Source organism: Pleurodeles waltl, chromosome 12, assembly GCF_031143425.1.
Source record: "Pleurodeles waltl isolate 20211129_DDA chromosome 12, aPleWal1.hap1.20221129, whole genome shotgun sequence".
Classification (NCBI taxonomy): domain Eukaryota; kingdom Metazoa; phylum Chordata; class Amphibia; order Caudata; family Salamandridae; genus Pleurodeles; species Pleurodeles waltl.
This window is the reverse complement of record NC_090451.1, coordinates 30732076-30753388: the sequence shown is the minus strand read 5'-3', so window position 1 is coordinate 30753388 and position 21313 is coordinate 30732076. Positions and strand designations below refer to the sequence as shown.

General features: G+C 49.2%; 1 protein-coding gene across 1 annotated transcript in view; it reads left to right on the top strand.

Annotated features, from left to right (window-relative positions):
* The window catches only part of TLE2 (TLE family member 2, transcriptional corepressor), a 296917-nt gene that overhangs the window by 155319 nt on the left and 120285 nt on the right, over positions 1 to 21313 (top strand). Inside the window, exons 9-10 of the mRNA XM_069215878.1 lie at positions 5511 to 5618; positions 20799 to 20843. Of these exons, the coding sequence (XP_069071979.1) occupies positions 5511 to 5618; positions 20799 to 20843 (153 nt within the window). The remainder of the gene's footprint in view (positions 1 to 5510; positions 5619 to 20798; positions 20844 to 21313) is intronic.

Sequence of the window (21313 nt, the reverse complement as noted above, 5' to 3'; positions counted from 1 at the left end):
TTCACAACCTGGCTTTGCGACGCCAGGTGCCTTTCCTGCAGGAGGATGGTCCAGATGGTGGTGTTGTAGAAGCCGTGGAGCCTGTGGAGAGTGAAGAGGAGGAAGACTCAGAGGACGACACAGACAATAGGGATAGAGTGATACAACAGTATTTCCAGTGACACCCAGGTAAGAATCACCCACGCCATTTCCCAATTGCTTCTAGCCTCCTGCATCTGTACTTTCTGTAGTTCCCCACAGATGTTTTTCAGTAATTTTTGCCTTTCCCTTCCCTTCTCAGTGCTGTCTGACTCAGTACCTGACTTCTGCTTGGTTCGCCCATGAAATACAGCGTATTGACATTGGTATGTTGTCATGACTAATTGACAGAACAGAAATTGAACAGTGATATGTAATACGTTTGTTAATAAGACAGCATGACTCAAAACAGATTATTGTGCAATATGTGATTTATTTACAGTGCTAGATATCGGTAAATGTGATTCTAAGGGTGATGGGTGGGGGTGGAGGAATGTCCATGGCAGAGTCCAGTTCTCAGTCTCACAGGTGCATTGTCCTTTTGCCTGTGGAAGGATGGAGCAGAGGCAGTTCATGGTTGGACAGGCTGGCAATGTGGGACAGTGGGAAGAGTTCAGGGGGTATGTCCTGCTGGCGGGGGTCTTGACATCCTACTCTGTCTTTTTCTTTGGTCTCAGGCTCCTCTTACGGGGTGGTTGTTCTTCAGCAGGAGGTGGGGTTCTGGGGGGCTGTCGAGGTGTTGGGACCTCCTGTCCACTAGCGCCGGCGGAGGTGGTAGGCTGTTCCTGGTCCGGCTTAGTGACAGGGGCCCTGTGTGGTGCACCATGGTCCCGCAACGCGTCCTCTATCCTGTGGAGGGCCAGGACGATGGTCCCCATTGCGGTCCCGATGATTCTCAGCTCCTCCCTGAACCCCATGTAGCGTTCCTCCTGCTGTGCCTGGACCTCAGTGAACCTGGCCAGTACCGTCGCCATCGTTTCTTGGGAGTGGTGGTATGCCCCCATGAGGGTGGTGAGGGCCTCTTGGAGAGTGGGTTCCCTGGGCCTCTCCTCCCCCCCCTGTCGCACAGCAGCCCTCCGAGCTGCCCGGTTTCCCCCGGCCTCTGTCCCCTGGCCGGTGTGCCCGCTCCCACTGCCCCCAGGTCCCTGTTGTTGTTGGGGTGTTGGGTTAGCCTGGGTGCCCTGTAGTGGCGGACACACCGCTGATTGAGCTGTCCTAGAGACAGAGGCATGGGCCCGCTGGGTGGGAGCTGTGCTGGTGTCGGCAGAGGGGGTCGGGTCTGGTGTGGCCTGTAGCTGCCTGAGGGGAACCGACTGCCCAGAGGTCCCAGATGGTCCGGGCTGGTCATCAGGTTCACTGTCGACAGAGCTGCTATCCTCAGTGTGGGCCTGTTCCGGTGGTGGGATGGACAGTTCTGGACCCTCCTGGCTGGTGTGTTGTCGTTCGGGTCCTGCATGGGGTAAGAGAGTTTGGTTATTGTTTCTGTGTGTGCAATAGCGTGCGTGTTATGGGTGCCCTTGTTCCCCAGTGCAGGCATTCCCTTGAGGGAGGTGTTGTGAGGGTATTTAGTGGGTTGGAGGGGTTAGTGCAGTGGTCATGCATAGGTGATGGGTGCCCATGAATTGTGTTATCATGCAGGAGTTGGTGTTGGGATGGGTGGGTTGTGCTGGTGAGACATTGTCAGGGAGGATATGTGCTGGGGGGTTGGGGGTGAGGGTGGGGGTGTGGGTTGGCATGCTGGTGGGGTGGGGGGGATATAGTAGTTGAGATTGGACTTACCAGAGTCCATTCCTCCGGCTACTCCAGCGAGGCCCTGAGGATGCAGGATGTTCAAGACCTCTTGCTCCCACGATGTAAATTCGGGAGGGGTGGGTGGGGGTCCGCCGCCAGTCTTCTGGACTGCGATGTTGTGCCTGGAGACCATCGATCGGACCTTCCCCCGTAGGTCGTTCCATCTTTTGCGGATGTCCTCCCTATTCCTGGGATGCTGTCCCACCGCGTTGACCCTGTCCACGATCCGCTGCCATAGCTCCACCTTCCTGGCTATACTGGTGTGCTGCACCTGCGAGCCGAAGAGCTGGGGTTCCACTCTTAGGATTTCCTCCACCATGACCCAGAGTTCTTGGTCCGAAAAGCGTGGGTGCCTTTGGGGTGCCATGGGGTGGTGTGGGTGAGGTGTGGGGTGGTGTATGTGATGATGAGTATGTTGGTGTGTGGTCCTTTGTGCTACTATGTGGTGTGTGTGATGGTGTAGTGTGCCTCAGTGTGTCTTGCTAGGGATTGTCTGCTGTGTCTCTCTCTCCTTCTCTCAGTAATTCTGGTCGCAGGGGTTTGTGGGTGATGTGGGTGTGTGTTTTATAGTTGGTTGATTGTGTGGGAGTGGTGTGTGTATGTGTATCAGGTGTGTGTATTTCAAATTATCCAATGTGGCTGTGTTTTGGTGATGTGTGTGTATTCTGACCGCGGCGGTGTGTAGCGCCAATGGAATACCGCGTTTGAATGACCGCCGTGTGGATTCGTGGGTCGTAATGGCATGGGCGTATTTCTGTTGGCGTGACGGTGGAGGTTTGGTCATCTCCAGTTTATCGCTGCCCGCCGATGTGGCGGGCTGCAGTGGAGGACGGATTTTTGGAGGTTTGGCCGTTGTGGGTCAGAATGACCGTGGCGGTTGACCGCGGCCGCGGCGGTGTTATGGCGGTTTTATGACCGGCGGTAAGGGCATTTTACCGCCGAGGTCAGAATCACCCCCTATGTATTTACATATCTATTTATTTATTACTCTGGTCCTACTGTACTAGAGAAAAATGTATTAAAAATTAATAAAATAAAATCCATTAATAAAATTCAAATTATAAAATAATAATGAATACATGAAAGAAAAATAATGGTAACAAAAGTGTGTGTGTGTATATATATATAAAATTATAAAAAAATACAAAAATATAAATGTACTCTCATGTAAGCTTTACTTTGCCTACCCATCACCATATGTCATGTCTCTATCAATCTATCCTCCACCCCCACTCTGACTCATCCCAAACCCACTCTACTACGTTCAACTCCAAAAGAACCCTGCCTAAGCTCTTCCCTTCTCTTCCACATCTAGCTCACCCAAACCTCAGTTTACTACCATGATCTCCCAAACAATCCTACTAAATTCTCCCTCATTTATCTCACCTTTGACTCATCCAAACCCCCTCCTGCTATTATGATCTCCCTAACCCCTTTGCACAGACTCTTCCCTCCTCCAGCTCTCCTTTACTCATCCCAAGCCTCGTCCTATAACTATAAACTCCCAATTAACACTTCTGGATTCTTCCCTTCTCTAGCCCTCCATTACATTAGTCAATCCAACTAACAAACTTACATATCCTCTGCTCAAATTAACTCATGATAATACTAAAACTGTAATCATATTTCCCTATACTAATCCACCACTAATTCATCTTGGGTTCTGGAGAAGCGTGCTACTTGCCGAAAAGTGTTTTGACGCCTTGTCGGGGGTAGCAAGCGATATATAAATACTATTACAGTACAATACAATTAACCTGGCCGAAATTTTAATTATGTTGGTATAATTTCAGGGAATTTAATTTACACCAAATTAATGTGTGAAATTCCAAAAATTACACAACTTCACATAACTCCACATCGTTTGTAGTTAAAATTTACTGCAAGAATTTAGCACAAATGCAGAACAACTGAGCATGAGCAGCTGCTGCTCACGGTGTTTTGATTTTTCTGCACTATTCCTTAAATGCAGGATACTTCCTTGTGTCGGGGATTGGTGCAGGGGCGCGTTTAACACTAAAATGTTAAATGATTGATTCATATTTCACAGAGTTTTGCTAAAATCGCACATAATTATGAAAAGCAAGTTAGGCGAATACAGCAGAGCTCTGGTTAAAGGCCTTCCGGGTGATCAGTGCCACATTTGGGGCCCCATTATGAGTCTGGTGGTCACTAGATCACCAGACTCGCGGCGGCAGTTGGACCGCCACCAATGCGCTGGTCTGAGCGCCATATTATGACCACGGCAGTCGTGCCGCGGTCGGACCTCCAGCACCGACCAGGATCAGAGATTCTGGTGGTTGTGGCAGTCCTAATCCGCCAGGGCAGCACTGCAAGCAGCGCTCCCCTGGGGATTACAACCTTGTTCTCTGCCAGCGATTTCACGGCAGTAGTGCTGCCATGAAAAGGCTGATGGAGAACGGGTGCAGAGGGCCCCGGTGGGGGGCCCTGCACTGCCCATGCACGTGGCATGTGCAGTACAGAGGTCTCCCAGGCCAGCCCCATCACAATGTTCAGAACAGAAGTGAACATTGCGAGGGTGCTGGTGCACCCTGCATGCTACAGCATTACCGCTGGCTCGACTACTCCAAGGGCCAGATATAACAAACGATTTTACCCATTCTGTGCCTATGGGAAAAAGCTTTCGTACATATGGCCTTAAATGAGCCTGGCCGGGAGGTAGCCACTATGGCGGCAACCTCCCCATCTGAAGTTCGGCAGACGGCCTAAACCTTCCACCGAACTCGTAATGACGCCTTTAATGATGGGTGCGTCCGACCAGTGAGGTCCCAGCCAGTGGTGCATGAAGTTGGGAGGTTTGTTCTTCCCAAATGTCGAGGTTTTCTTCTCACCAAAAACTACCTTCCTATAATCATTCTGGCTTCAAAATGAAGCCTGCAATATTCTGCACCCTTTGTGAATATTGATACATTTGTTTCACCCCAATATTCGACCCCTTTAGCCAGAATAGACAATGTTACCAATTTTCCCTTACCAATGGCTGCTCCCCCACTTGTCACTATTGCAAAACTATGAGCATTTCTGCATTTCCGTCTTGCAGATGTGCTTTTCCAGCGCACAAATCATCACTTCTTCCAATGGGCTTATTGAGGTGTTTAAAAATGGAAGTGAGAGAGGAGTATAGCTAGCTGAGTATATCCGTCTAATTGTGTGATTTCTCCTCCGAAGACAGGCGCACAGATGCAGAAGGTTCCCTAGCCAATCACATACACAAAATCATCCAGTGCATATTCTGTTATCATATGCACAAGGCTCACCAGCCAATGATGTACGCTGAAGCCCTCCACTGCTTATGCAGTCATCACATGCACAAAGCTTCCCATCCAATCACATATGCCAAAGTCATCCGCTGCCTATGATGTCATGACATGCACAAGGCTCACCAACCAATGACATACGCTGAAGCCCCCTACTGCTTATGCAGTCATCACATGCACAACGCTTCCCATCCAATCACATACGCCAAGTCATCCGCTGCCTATGATGTCATCACCATCATATGTACAAGGCTGCACAACCAACCTCTTATTCTCCAACGGCATGCTCAGGGGTCCACAACCAATCACATGCTCTTAAACCAGTGCACATGCATCCCTTCAGCAGGCGGCTTCTAGGGAAATTCCTCGCGATCATCAGGCCTTTAATGAACCGGGTATAATTCCCTCTTCCTATGTGCTCTCCTCATGCAGAGTAAATCCACCTCACCGATGGTCAGTGCAGCCGGCGAGGACAAGCCATGCCCGGCCGGGGTGAAACGGAAGCGTGAGGAGAAGGCGCTTGGACACGACGTGAGTATGGCCTTGGGGGAGTGGGAGTGGAGTACCAGAGGATAGAGGTGGTCCACCTCCTCACCTGGGAGTGCCTGTGTGCCGGCTCCCAAGAACAAGGCCACCCTGGTGACCGCCATGACCGCAGAACTAACAAGCATTTGCAATGCAATAGGTCTTGCATTTGCTTGAGTTAGAGCAATTGGCGTTGCAAACTCATAACTGGACCTTTTTAGCACATCAATTGGTCAACCCTGCCTCATAATTTGGTCTTTTCTTGCCACATAATTCCAGTGGCCCTGCAGATAATATATTTTAAGTGGCCAATTATCTGTTCTAAATTAAAAACGAAATAATTTTACCATGCTCCAAAAAAGTAAGAAAGATATGATTTTGTCATTTTGCCAATATTTTAACTGAGAAAGTATTGTTTATATTTTTTTGAGTTTATAAACTACTCACCATCATATTTAAAATGTATTAGTAGGGATAATCTCTCTAAAAGAGAGACTGTGACCCGCAGACCAAGATAAAGTAAATCACTGGTGAGAACAACCTTTTACAGTCCACAGTAGAAATTATTTGCAAAGCGCCTCGTTTAGTAAGTATGCTAGATACTTCATGCTGTAAAGATTTCGATCTGTCGGAAGCATGAGTTAAATGGCAGCCCAGTCTGATAACTTGGGATGGAGCTGTACACAAGTGCTGGCTAGCCCAAATTCAAGACGGCAAATTTGCAATGGAATATAGGAACCTAAGAAACAAGGAACTAAGGGCCAGATGTACCAAAGGATTTCACCCATTCTGTGTCTATTGGAAAATGCTTCAGTACATATATGGCCCTTAGCTTGGTAATTATGAAAAACAAATGACCATGTCATATAATAAATGATAGATTTTAGTGGATTTTATTTTTTAATAAATATTTACAGTTGTATTTAATGCAATTATATGGCCCATAGTTGTATCCCCTTTTTGACTAAAATGTTGTTTGTTGCTCAAATCACTCCAACCAGTAACACCACAGTCAGGAGCGGCACAGCCTACAAGGAACGGAAGGCCTTACCTTGGATCTAAAAGAATACTCCACCCCAGCAAGTCAGCAGTGCCACTGACCCGAGTGCAGGGCCCTCCATATAACTCTGTAGTGACTTAGCAAGTCTGAATACTCAGTTAGAAAACTCATTGATTAGGGACTGTAACACCACAACCCCCCCCCCCCCCCTGAAAATAAGCCCCTGATACACACGGGTGATTTGTAACCCTTGATTAGAATGTTAAAAGCGAAACTCCAACTACTTGAATGCTGCTTGTAACTACCACTGCCAGACTCCAACTACCAGAATACTACTTACAGACACCACTACCAGGCTCCAACCATCAGGATACTGCTTGCAACCCACACTGCCAGACTCCAGCTATCAGAATACAGCTTGCACCTACCACTGCCAGACTCCAACTACCAGAATACTACTTGCAGACACCACTACCAGACACCAACTACCAGAATACTGCTTGCACCTACCACCACTACCAGACTCAAACTACCAGAATAGTGCTTGCAGCCACCACTACCAGACTCCAACTACCAGAACACTGCTTCCAACCACCACTGCCAGACTCCAACCACCACTGCCAGACTCCAACCACCAGAATACAGCTTGCAACCACCACTACCAGACTCCAACCACCAGAATACTGCTTGCAACCACCACTGCCAGACTCCAACCAGAATACTGCTTGCACCTACCACCACTACCAGACTCCAACTACCAGGATACTGCTTGCAACTACCACCACTACCAGACTCCAACTACCAGAATACTACTTGCAGACACCACTACCAGACTCCAACCACCAGAATACTGCTTGCAACCACCACTGCCAGACTCCAACCAGAATACTGCTTGCACCTACCACCACTACCAGACTCCAACTACCAGGATACTGCTTGCAACTACCACTACCAGACTCCAACTACCAGAATACTACTTGCAGACACCACTACCAGACTCCAACTACCAGAATACTGCTTGCAACCACCACTACCAGACTCGAACCACTAGAATACTGCTTGCACCTACCACCACTACCAGACTCCAACTACCAGAATACTGCTTCCAACCACCACTGACAGACTCCAACCACCACTACCAGACTCCAACCACCAGAATACAGCTTGCAACCACCACTACCAGACTCCAACCACCAGAATACTGCTTGCAACCACCACTGCCAGACTCCAACCAGAATACTGCTTGCACCTACCACCACTACCAGACACCAACTACCAGAATACTGCTTGCAACCACCACTACCAGACTCAAACCACTAGAATACTGCTTGCACCTACCACCACTACCAGACTCCAACTACCAGAATACTGCTTGCAACCACCACTACCAGACTCCAACTACCAGAATACTGCTTCCAACCACCACTGCCAGACTCCAACCACCACTACCAGACTCCAACTACCAGAATACTGCTTGCAGCAACCACTACCAGACTCCAACTACCAGAATACTACTTGCAACCACCACTACCAGAATCCAACCACCAGAATACTGCTTGCAACCACCACTGCCAGACTCCAACCAGAATACTGCTTGCACCTACCACCACTACCAGACTCCAACTACCAGGATACTGCTTGCAACTACCACTACCAGACTCCAACTACCAGAATACTACTTGCAGACACCACTACCAGACTCCAACCACCAGAATACTGCTTGCAACCACCACTGCCAGACTCCAACCAGAATACTGCTTGCACCTACCACCACTACCAGACTCCAACTACCAGGATACTGCTTGCAACTACCACTACCAGACTCCAACTACCAGAATACTACTTGCAGACACCACTACCAGACTCCAACTACCAGAATACTGCTTGCAACCACCACTACCGGACTCCAACCACCACTACCAGACTCCAACCACCAGAATACTGCTTGCAACCACCACTATCAGACTCGAACCACTAGAATACTGCTTGCACCTACCACCACTACCAGACTCCAACTACCAGAATACTACTTGCGAGTTGGTAAAAATCCTGTATCGTCAGTGGTCCCACTCAATAGCTAATACATTTCAGTCGGCATACACTGGGTAAAACACAAACATGCCATCACATTGGCAGCAACAGAACTGAGTGGGTTCCAAATTCTGTTTATCCCAAATTCTGTTCAAAAATGCAACATTAGGATGTGTAAATGGGCCTATGAAAAGTAAATGGCTAAAATAAGCAAGCCACAGTGCATTCCGCAAGCAATGCGTCCTACGGTCAGTGGAAATATTCTTCAATGGACTGTAGCCTTTAATGAATCACGTTCTAACCAATACAACGCAATCAAGCCTCGAGCCTCGCCTTCCAGCCCAGTACAAAATAAAGCTAAAGCAGCTTAAGCTCCGCACCCCTTTTACAGGATCACGTGCAAGTGGTGAACACGACTTGCACGAGAGCCCGTTATCAAACAAGACAACCAAATGCCTGCAAAGAAATGACACTTGCGTGGTACGTGCAAGAAGACGGAGACCAACAAACCAGCTTGCAGTTCCCAGAAGACCACTTAAACTGATCACGTCACATAGAAGCGCAAGACTGGCGTTCAACTGCCTTCCACCTGAGCAGACTTAGAACAAGCAACAACATGGGAGGGGGGGGATGGGCAGACACGAGCAGGAAACTTAGGGACTGGCAGGAGGTGCTGGGGACGGCAGTGGGAGCCGATTCAAAGCGCTATGGCTGCCATGAGCATGAGGGCGAAGGAGAGACACAGACAAAAAAGTAGTCAGCCGACGCTGAAGTATATGTGCAATCGTGCAATTATCCCTGTAACAGGGTCAGTCTGCAAGGCGATAACAAAACCGTCCCAAGGAGGGGCAAACATAAAGCATTTACCAACAACATCGAGGGACTTTTGAAATGGATGCCCACGAACGAATGAAAGTGATGGGCGTGGTAAAAGCCCGCAATACTTACAATGGGTCAAAGCGCTTGCGCACTCGACCTAAAAACTAGTAAACCCCCTCATCCAACATGGGAAGCTGACATGTGTGGGAGGCTCTGAGCATAGACTATAGCTCCTGAGTCAGTTTTGGTTTGTGTTGGTGGTACCAGTAGGAGAACTGTGGTCCAGCTACAGGAGGTGCTGTGTAGTTTGGACAGCAAGGGTTGCATTTTTCTGCCACGGGGAGTGACACTTTGATTAGGTCAACAGCGGGTTACTGTGAAGAAGGCGGTACCCGTGGTGTGGCCAGCTGAGATCCTTCTATGTGACAGCCAGAAGAGTTAACCTCAGCTGTGGCCTTCTCGGCACTTATCCATCCACTTTGAGTTCAAAGCGCTGGCCTCAGGTTCAGGGATTTTTTTCTCAAGTTCTTGATGGTGGAAAGAACCCTCTAGTGCTTTCCAAGGTCGCACTCCACATGCTGTGTACTAGGGGTTGGTGGTAAACTCCACTCCGCCAGCAGAGTTTGAAGGTTTTTGCCCAAGGGTAGAGTTCCAATTCTGCCAATTGCCATGTGGCAGAGTTTTTTACTCACACGCTGTTTGCCAGCATTAAAATGAAGAGTGCGAGCGTGAGAATAGAGTGCTACACCACCTTCTGTCGAAATTTCTCAACATGGGTGGTTGCTTGTGTTGAGAAAGCTTGAAAATCTACTCGAGCGGCAGAAAGAAGTAGCGCCGTTTGGCACACCGTGTGGTGCCATTCATGCAGATTTTACAGTGTGGTACAAGCTTCTGGCGCTAAACATCGGCGTGAGCGGTGCAACGTACCAAATTCTACCACCCGCAGGGTTTTTAGGTAACTCAGCAAAATTCCACCGCCTGAAACTCTGCAAGTTCCACCTGCTCCAACTCTGCACCAGCTCCAGGTTGCAGTAACGAGCTCCAACCTCGTAGGCTCTCCATTGGAAGGTGAGAACAAGCATTCAGGCAACTCCTGGCTCATGGGAGGTAGTGTGAACTTGTGCACCGGACACACAGTAACACAGGACTCTAGGCAATCATGGAAGATTAAAATGCAGTTACAAGTGTTGCTTCTGAAGAGTCTGTACCCCTAAATCAGGAGTGTATAGGGCTCCACATTGAGAGATACATGGCATATCTGAAGGATAAACACTGGCTGTGTGTAGAAGTACCAGGTATCCCCTATCTACAAGTTCACAGACTGCGGTAAAAAAAAAAAAATTCTGGTGGCCAAAATAGCGCTTCAGGGCAATGAAACCACACAATGTGATTTAGGGATAATGAACTCCAAAACTGACTGGGATCTCAAAAACTACAATTCACCGAAGGGTCTTTCTAACTTCCCCTCTATGTCCTGGCCCATCGTGGCACCTGACTTTGTGGTTAAGGGTCCCTGTAGAGGCTGTGTCTCGGCTCTGATCACTCACATTTATCCTTCTCTTGTTCCCAAAGGGCTCTTCTAGGTCCGTACCCTCACACCTTACTCAAGGTGGCCAGGGTACCTGAGTATTCACAAAATCTAGAAACATCTTACCTGTTGCATCCATACAGCAAGTTCTCACCCAAGAGCTACTGCCTTCTGGACCTCAGTGGCACAGGGAGTGTGAATCGAGACCCTTTAGCTGCACGCAAGGAACAGGGTACACGCCTGCTCTGTACAAGTGCTGTGGAAGGGTATGCCTAGGGTCACGTGGAGTGTGTCTGCTTGATAAGTTCACTAATCAAGCTCTCGCCTGCGCTTTGCTGCCTCGTGGTCAGCATCCGCTTTAGCTCTGAGATACATTTCTTGAGGCAGCTGTTTGATCCTAGCTGCAGGAGGCTGGACCTTCATGTAGTGTGCAAAGCTAGCCACACTGTGCAGGGGGTCCAGGCAACCACGCATTGGCTTCCAGAGGTAAAACCTAGATCACCTAATGCTCCAATTTTTGAGGTAGCTTGGTTGACAAGTTAGGCTAATCTTGGAGAAGTGCAAAGCATTTGTTGTACTCGCACCATCAATCAAGCATCTCACACATCCGAAGGAATAACTCGAGACCAATTTATTACAATACTTCAGATTTTTATATAAATTTTAAGATCAAGATTTTCAAAATTGGTTAAGTACTTTTTAAGATACGGATTTTTGAAGTTTTAATAAGTGCAGTCTTTCTGTGCATAATTACGCACCATAGGAATCAATAGGCAGTCACTTTTAAAAATGTATATAAAATTGTACAGTTGGTTTACCAAGTACCGCTTTTACAGGTTGGTTGAGGTCATCGGTGGGCACACTGTGCCAGCTGGAAAAGTTCTCGTGGCTCCTGGTTCTGGCGGGAGCAGTGTTGGAAAGTCTCTTGGAGCTGGTGCAGAGCCCCTGAGGGGGACCACTTGGAAAAGGTCTGTTTCTGCAGCTTTAAAGGTGGAGCGCCTGGGGGTCCCCTGGGAGGGTCGAAGTCACAAGGGGTGAGGGACCCTTGGGGGCACAACTGGTTCTTCACTTTAGGGCAAAGGGCGGCCTGGTGCAGAGCAAATTGGTAAGCCAGAGGCTGTGCACAAAGGAGCCCTTTGGCTCTGAAGGTAGGTCTCTCTGTTGGTCACGTACAGAACAATGGGGTCACTCTGGCAGGAAGTCTGGGGTGTTCCTGAAGTCCCTTCACTAGGGCTTCCTCCTGGTCCTTTTTCAGCTCTGGGCGAACTGGTGTTCTTGGTGTGCAATGTCAGCTGACCAGTACCAAGGGTATTGGTAGGGTACAGCCACTAGAGAGTGCAGTGCCACCAAACTTGTTACACTTGCGCGGTTTGTCCTTGTGGTTATTGGTGTGAAGTGAAGTCTGTCTGCAACTTTCGGTTCAGGAGATATCGGCCAGTCAGTGAAGTGACCCTCACTGGGTTGCTGGTTCCTTGGTTGGTGCAGAGTGGTACCTCCACTCAGAAGGAAGATCTTAGCTGATTGGTGGAGCCTGGAGGTCCTCTGGGTTTCTTGGAGTCAGTCCAGTGTCCAGCTCCTCCGCAGCAGTGATTGTCGGGTCCTGGGTGCAGCAGGCAGGGTTTGCCGCCTTTTCTTCGTGGAGCAGGTCCACAGTTCTTGTGCCTTGGATCTTCTTGGTGCTGGTCTTCTTTGTCCTTTCAAATCTGATTTCTTGGTCTAGGGGAGCCCACTAAATACTGAATGTAGTGGATGTTTTAGGGGGAACCTGGTAGTGTCCAATGGGACACTTACCTTTGGGTGGCTACACCCACTATAGTGACCACTTCCTGTGGGAAGGGTCACTACCCTAAACCTAATTGACTATTTTCCTTCCATCTAAGATGGAGGAAAATGAAATGGAGGATTCACCTCGCAAGCAACACCTTAAGGGTGGTGCATGCCGGGGGGGGCACTCCCTCTTCCCTTTGTGTGGTTTCCCGCCTTTGATTCCACCAAAAGTGGGCGTTTGCAAAAGGGGAGCCCTTCTGCTCCTAGCAGCAGGCCTGGGGGTCAAGTTTCAAGGGCGGTAAGCCCTTTGAAGCTGACCACCAGAGCATTGCACATTCCTGAGGGAGGGGATGTTAGCTCCTCCACCCAGGAAGGGCATTGTTTTACAAACCAGAGAGACGGGGCTCTCCCCCCAAGGTTTGTATATTGGCTGTCTGGAGGTGGCATGCTGAATAGAACCAGTCAGCAACCATGGCAGGATAGTTAGCTTTTGCAGGGGGCACCTCCAAGGTGGCCCCTGGGTACATTTAGGGATAAGTCCAATACTGGCACCAGTTTGGATTTATCATCCTGAGTTGTTTGATACCAAACAACCCAGGGTTCAGAATGGCCCTCGTGTAGCTGGAAAACTTGTTTTTAACCAGTGTCCAGTACATGCAGAAATGGCTCCTCTGTTCACTCACCATGTCCCAGGTTTGGCAAGGACACAGTGGGGGCATATTGCTCATACAGCTGTGCCCTCACATATAGTATGGAACACCTTGCCTTAGGGCTGTAAGGCCTGCCAGAGGGGTGTCTTACCCATAGTAAATGCAGTGCATGGTGGACAGGGCACACAAGCAGTGAGCCATGTCAGATTTGTGTTTCAGGTTTACAACAGGACGCTCAGTCTGCAATGGCAGTGCTGGGTGCATCTGGATGTATGGCCCTAGAGGGTGGCACAATCAGTGCTGCTGCCCTCAGGGGCCTAACCCTAGTACCCCATGCCCTGGGCACATAGGTACCCACTTACTAGTGACTTATAGTGGTAGTTAAGGGTGTATGCAATTGTGCCAATGCATCACAGCAATTTTAGGGAAAGAGCTCTGGCCCCAGGAACCTGGTTAGCAGGGGCCCTGGGCACTACAACTTCTAGGCTATATTAAGCATCAGGCAAAAAGTGTGGGCTAACCATGTCAAGAAGAATGAATGAAAGAGAACGAGACTATCCTTTCCCTAGTGAGTCTTCATCATCTAACTGGAAGAAACTGGAGAGGCCATCTGCATTGGCATGGGCTGTCCCAGGTCTGTGTTCCACTTGAAATTCAATCCCCTGTAGGGAAATGGACCACCTGAGTAGTTTGGGGCTTTCACCCTTCATCTGTTGTAGCCATCTGAGAGGCCTGTGGTCAGTCTGAACAATGAAGTGAGAGCCAAACAGGTATGGCCTCAGCTTCTTCAGGGCCCAAACCACAGCAAAGGCTTCCCTCTCTATGGTACTCAATTTTTGTTCCCTAGGAAGTCGTTTCTTGCTTATAAAAGCAACTGGCTGGTCATGTCTATTATCATTTTTCCGTGAAAGGACCACTCCTATTCCCATTTCAGAAGCATCTGTTTGGACTATGAATTCCCTGGAGTAGTCTGGGGCTTGTAGAACTGGAGCAGAGCACACAACTTCCTTCAGAGTTCCAAAGGCCTTTTGACAACTCACTGTCCAATTAACCTTTTTGGGCATTTTATTGGAGGTTAGTTCTGTGAGGGGGCAACTAGTGGAGGGGTTGCACTTGGCCTCCACCAACTAGGTGGCCCAAGTAGACAACTTTCCCCTGCTGTATCTGGCACTTACTGGCCTTGATAGTGAGACCTGCCTTTAGCAGAGCCTCAAGGACCTTCCCTAGGTGGATCAGGTGATCCTGCCAGGTGGAACTATAGACAGCTATTTTCATCCAAGTAAGCTGCACTAAAGGTTTTCAGCCCAGCAAGGATTTGTTTCACCAACCTCTGGAAAGTGGCAGGTGCATTCTTTAATCCAAAGGGCATAACAGTGAACTGATAATGCCCACTAGGAATAGAAATGCTGACCTCTCTTTTGTTCTTGTGGTCAGGTGAATCTGCCAGTGCCCAGATGTTAAATCAAAGGTACTCAGATACTTGACTGCCCCTAATTTGTCAATGAGCTCATCAGCTCTTGAAATTGAGTATGCATCAGTTTTTGTCACAGAGATGTGGCCCCTGTAGTCCACACAGAACCTAATTTCCCTTTTTTCTTCTTTCGAGTGAGGCTTGGGGACTAAAACTACTGGGCTAGCCCAGGGACTCTCAGAGGGTTCAATGAAACCCAAATCCAGCATCTTTTTAACTTCTGCTTCTATACTCTGACATGGTCTGAGTGTCTATAAATCTTGTTATTGACAGGCAAGCTGTTACCAGTGTCCACATCATGGGTACACCAGTTTGTCTTTCCAGGGGTCAGAGAGAACAGTTCAGCGTACTGGCTGAGGACTTGCCTGCAGTCAGTTTACTGTTGGCCTGTGAGGGTGTCTGATGAGACCATTCGATTCACAGAACCATCTTGTTGGTTGCTGGAGAGGAGATCAGGGAGAGGTTCACTCTCATCTTCCTGCCCCTCATCTGCAACCATGAGCATGGTCACATCAGCTCTATTATAAAAGGGTGTCGCAATCTGCTTTCCGCTTACCACCCTGGTCAGATGAAGCTGGAGTGCGACCTTGGTTCTTGTACGTTCCTCTCTGGCTGAGACAGGGGCGACCCCTTCTGGTAGCCACGGTGCTGCTGACAAAGGAACGCCACTGCAGTCTGTTCCCTACAGAAGGAGTCCCAGAGCAAAAACCCAAAGGGGAAAAACCTCTTAAACAGGAACTCCCTGGAACAGAAAAAGGACACGTCAAGATACCAGGACTTCAAAGGCCGGAAAACAGGAAACAGGCTGTAGCTGAAGTAAACAGGAACAGGACTGGACTCAACGAGGATAGCAAGCCAGAGCGAGGACCACCACCAAAAGAAAGTGTTGCAATGCAAGGAGAACAAGAATCTGGCTACTTATATACCACTAAACAGTAAGTGACATGCAGGAAGAAGAAAGAACGCCATCTTGGATTAAGAAAATGCCAAAGGAAAAAGCACCATCATACAAAAGGAAGAAAAAAGGAAACTGGTGCATGCAGGGATAAAGAACTAAACCCTGGGAAGAAGGAGATATGGCCCCACAGGGAGAAGAAGAGGAATTAAAAGAAGGACCCTCAGGTTTAGGCACCAGGTAAGTGAAAGGCCAGGGGAGGGCACGGACTCCCCGCGGTGACCATCCATGCGCACCTTGAACGTGGTGAGGCCAGATGCCCAAACCTGGGCCTTCTACCTCGCCACCAGCAACAATTCGCACCGCATCTGAGAAAAAAGGCAGCGGCAGGCCTAGCGGCCTGAAAAACAGACCGCCAACCCCACCACAGCCCAAGCAGGAGAGTCCGTGGGTGCCCGTGGCGCGACAAAGGATTTTAGGTGATTGACATGGATTATTCTTTGGTGTTTTTGCAACTGCCTAGGTCAACTAAATAAGTGACCTCACCTTTTCTCTCAAGTATGGGATAGGGCCAGACCATTTGTCCTGGAGGGCCCTTAGAGCAACAGGCTCCAACACCCAAACTTTCTGCCCTGGTTAGAACTCCACTACAGCAGCTTTCTTGTCATACCAGAGCTTTTGAAGCTCCTAGCGGGCCTCAAGATTTTTTTCTGGCTTTTTCCTTGTACTCCTACATTCTTGAATGTAGGCAAAGCACGTAGTCCACAATATCTTGCTCTGACTTTTTGAGAGGTTTCTCCCAGCCTTCCCTTACAAGACTTAGGGGGTCATTCCGACCCCGGCGGGCACCGCCCGCCGGGCGGAGACCACCAGAAGACCGCACCGCGGTCAAATGACCGCGGCGGTCAAATGACCGCGGCGGTCATTCTGACTTTCCCGGTGGGCGGGCGGGCGACTGCCAAAAGGCCGCCCGCCCAGCGGGAAAGCCCCAGCAACGATGAAGCCGGCTCCGAATGGAGCCGGCGGAGTTGCTGGTGTGCGACGGGTGCAGTGGCACCCGTCGCGATTTTCAGTGTCTGCCAGGCAGACACTGAAAATCATTATGGGGCCCTGTTAGGGGGCCCCTGCACTGCCCATGCCTGTGGCATGGGCAGTGCAGGGGCCCCCAGGGGCCCCACGACACCCGTTCCCTCCATCCTGTTCCTGGCGGTTTTTACCGCCAGGACCAGGATGGCGGGAAGGGGGTCAGGATTCTTTGGGGCAGGGGTAAACCGGCGGGAAACCGCCGGTTGCCCTTTTCTGACCGCGGCTTTACCGCCGCGGTCAGAATTGCCCATGAAGCACCGCCAGTCTGTTGGCGGTGCTTCCGCGGCACTCTGCCCTGGCGGTTTTCAACCGCCAGGGTCAGAATGACCACCATAGTGGCCCCCTAACAGGGTGCCCAAACAAAAGTTCAAATGGAGAAAAACCTACTCCCTTTTGTGGCACTTCCCTGTAGGCAAACAGCAGACAAGGAAGGCAGGCCATCCCATCTCCTTCTGAGCTTTTCAGGGAGTCCTCCACTCATGCCTTTTATGGTCTGGTTAAATCTTTCAACCAGCCCATTGGTTTGTGGATGGTATAGGGTGGTGAACTTATAGGTCACCCCACATTCCTGCCACATGTGTTTTAAGTATGCAGACATGAAGTATGACCCTCTGTCTGATACTACCTCCTTGAGGAACCCAACCCTGGTGAAGATACCCAGGAGGGCTTTTGCAACTGCAGTAATGGTCCTAAGGGGTATAGCTTTAGGCTACCTAGTGGCATGATCCACTACCACTGGTATAAATATGTGTCCTGACGCTGTTTGAGGGTCAAGGGGGCCAACAATGTCAACCCCTAGCCTTTCAAAGGGTACCCAAACCACTAGAAGTGGCATTAAGGGGTACTTTAAGTGCCCTTCTGCTTTGCCACTGGCCTGACAGGTGGGGCAGGACTGACAAAAGTCCCTCACTTTTTGGGACTTTCCTGGCCAATAAAAGTAGTTCACTATTCTACTCCATGCCTTGTTTTGGACCAGATGCCCTGCTAGGGGAATGTCATGGGCTAGAGTGAAGGGAAATTATCTGAACGTCTGGGGCACTAACCACCGTCCTGATTGCACCAGGCGTGAGGTCTCTGGCCTCAGTGTACAGGAGCCCCTCCTCCCAGTAAACCCTATGGGTTCCACTGACATTTCCTAGCTCCTCCTGTGCAGCTTGCTGCCTCAGGCTTTCAAGAGTAGGGCAGGTCCTCTGCCCCAGGCACAGATCTTCCCTGGAAGGTCCCCCTGGGCCCAAGAGCTCTGGGTGGTAAGGACCAAGCTCCTCAGACTCCATTCCCTCCAAGGTGGGTGACTTCTCTTCCTGAGAAGAGGGGTCCTGTCTTGGGATCTGTTTAGAAGCTGGTTCCCCAGTCTTCTTGCTTTTTCTCTTGGAGGCTGGGCCACTATTTCAGGATCCAGTTCTCCTTTTTCTCTCTGAAGTTTGCTCTGTGTCCTTGTCTTGACACTTGCCCAGTCAGGGATCCCTAGCATTGCTGCATGGGTCTTCAGCTCTACTTCAGTTCAGGGGGAATGCTCCAGGTCATTACCAAGCAGGCAATCTACAGGGATGGATGAGAACACAACCTGCTACTCCCCCCCCCACTGAAAGGTTACAATAGCCATGGGATGGAACTTTGTCTCATTGTCGGCATTGGTGAAAGGATAAGACTTCCCTTCCTGGAACTGATATGAGTGGACCGGGTGCTGAGTTGCCATGGTAATACTAGCTCCTGTGTCCCACAATGCTTCTATTTTCTCCCAATTAATCAAAGGGTGCTGCCTGGTTAGCAGGGGCCCTGGGCACTACAACTTTTGACTATATCAAACATAAGGCAAAAAGTGGGGGCTAGCCACGTCAAAAAGAGGCCTTTTCTCACACCAGGAGGGATAGCCGACTGGTCCTGGGATGATGGGGATGTCTTCCTTTCAGTGGGGCTGCTTCTCACCTACAAGCCAGCACCTGATGTAGGCATGTTAGGCCAGAGTCCAGGAGAAGGGCCTGTCGTACCTAGAGAGGAACAGACTGCGTATGGCTCGATGTCCAGAAAGCCACATGTCGGATCCGGGCAGGTTATTAGGGTGTCTGTCTGCAGAGTTCTGGCAGGAGCAGACCAGTGCTTTAATAAGTGTGGAAAGATGGCAGCTGGTCCCCTGCTCCATTGTCCCTTTTTAAATTTCTCCTGTCCCCACAGCACTTTGAATTGACCTGCGGGTAGCATAATTCTACTAACCACAGAAAGCTGATGTAGTGCAAATAGAACACCATCGCATTTCCAGTGTCTTGACCAATCAGGGGCTGAACATGTCAGGTGTAACATTTTAATCTGCATCTCCATAATCTTGTAAGTGCCCCTGCACTAACCTTTTTGGATGGAATGACATGAGGGTTTGAGCTTCTAGCAAGAGCTCTGGGGTGTAGTTTTCACAAAGCCAACCACAGTTTAAGTAACTCACCAAGACCTCTCGGGGGGTGGGGTGGGGGGCTGCGATTAGCTTGATGTCCCCTATTAAAAATGTAAGCAGCATACGGTTTCCACATCTTGTTATGCTAGTGACTTGGCATCTTGAAATACAGACCAAAAGTAAGAACGCCTACAGCACAGAAGACAGTGTCACACAGGAGACCATAGTAACAGACAATAAACAGTGGTAAAAGTTGATCACAGAAGCCCACGCCACTGCAAGGAAGGTCTTCCGCACTGCTGGCCGCAGTCTCTTTCCTGATCATGTTTTGATGAACTCAGCAGCTACCCAGGAGAAATCTGACCAGATTGTTAACATTATTCCAAGAAATAATTGCATTTACAGGAGGGAGTAGAGTGGTGACTACTACACCATCTGTTGCGTGAAATGCGTTGGCTTATGCGCCATCCGTATCTGGTAAGCCTTTTAGATTGGAGAGTTAAAGCTAGACAATATTCTGACGAGATTCTTACTAGAATTAAACTCACTAGTTCACTTCTTGGGCCAGTTGTTGCAAGGGGTTTCATGAATTGACCAACACATTTCCCTGCTCGCCACTTTCTTAGTGGGTGACTATCACAAAGGGAGGTTCTCGCTCCATGTAAGAAGCCTCTGGTTGCTGCTTTGGGAAAAAAAGGACAGGTCAGCAACGATTCAAAGATTTTAAAAAACAATTGCTGGTGATTACAAAGATGGAAGAAAAGGTAGATGTTCATATTTGACTTTCACATGAGCCAAGACCCCCAACAAGTCAGGGATTTGACCACAGCATGGCATTGGGATGACTCACTGGGATATCTTAGACAATTTGCTAACAGTATATGTAGACATGGTGATAGTCCAGCTGCCTGACCTGTGCACCAGGTTCGACACTGTGAACCACTCCACGCTTCTCTATTTCTGGAAGTGCATCTGGAGCGCACCAAGTCCATCAGTCACGGCTTTGCTTCCTTCTTTAAAGGAATTCCACCGCCTCACCTCTAGTGCTTGCTGGCAAGATGCTGTTTTCTGTTGCCCCCCTGAATTTCCAGTGTCTTCAAGAATCCACTCAAATCCGATTCATCAACACAATCTTTTGCACTCTGTCAAATACTGAAGACACCCACCTGTTGATGGGATAAGATGCTAATCCAAACCAAAGTGACATCTTGTTGGGATGGTGACAGACATTGCAAACTGGAGGAGATAGGGAGTGATCGTTTGGAACTCCGGATCTCCAGATCTTGCAAAAAAGAATAGTTTCACATGGGATAGCTGCATCTTGTATGAGTTAAAACATCCTTCAGGCCTCCTGTAAATGAACCAGACCATAGGTTCTGTGAGTGGTTGGAGTATGTTCCTTCAGAAGAGTCCAGATTCTTCTTTCTGTGATAACTATGAGCACGGTCCACCTGTACGGCTTAGAGAGTGTCTTGTGGCTGCTCTGTATGTTGTCTCTCTTCCTGGAGGCTCAGATTGAATGTTCTGTAACTGGTCTATCTATTCTTGTTTTTCAGGACAGCGACGGCGAGAAGAGTGACTACAACCTGGTGGTAGATGAGGTGAGTGGAACCTCTTCCATTCCATCACACTGTAGCTCTATTACTATGTTCCGCTTGACCAGGTCGAGTTAAAGTGAGCGTACTCACAGCCCTGAGGGTCGATGGAGGGCGTGTCTCTTTCAGAGGATGAGATTGTTAATTAATCATGTGTTAGTGGCATTAAGCCACCATTTGGTCACCTAAAGCACTGTGGTGAGGGTGGAGGTACATATCAGACAGAAAGGAGGGATCCACAACATATGGGAGGAGGGGACAAGAGTGAGAGGAGGAGTGTTGTAGGTGGAGTGCTTCTTGACAGAATGAAGCATCTCCACAGACGGACCGAGAGTGCACTATGTGTAGCTCGCCTCATCTGTGGACGAGGATGTAAAATCTGAGGGTTGTGGAATGATCATGAGAGGAATCTGGGAAAGGCGGGGACATGGAAATGTTGGTGCATTGTTGGCGAGGCAGGAAGAAAGGCCTGGAAG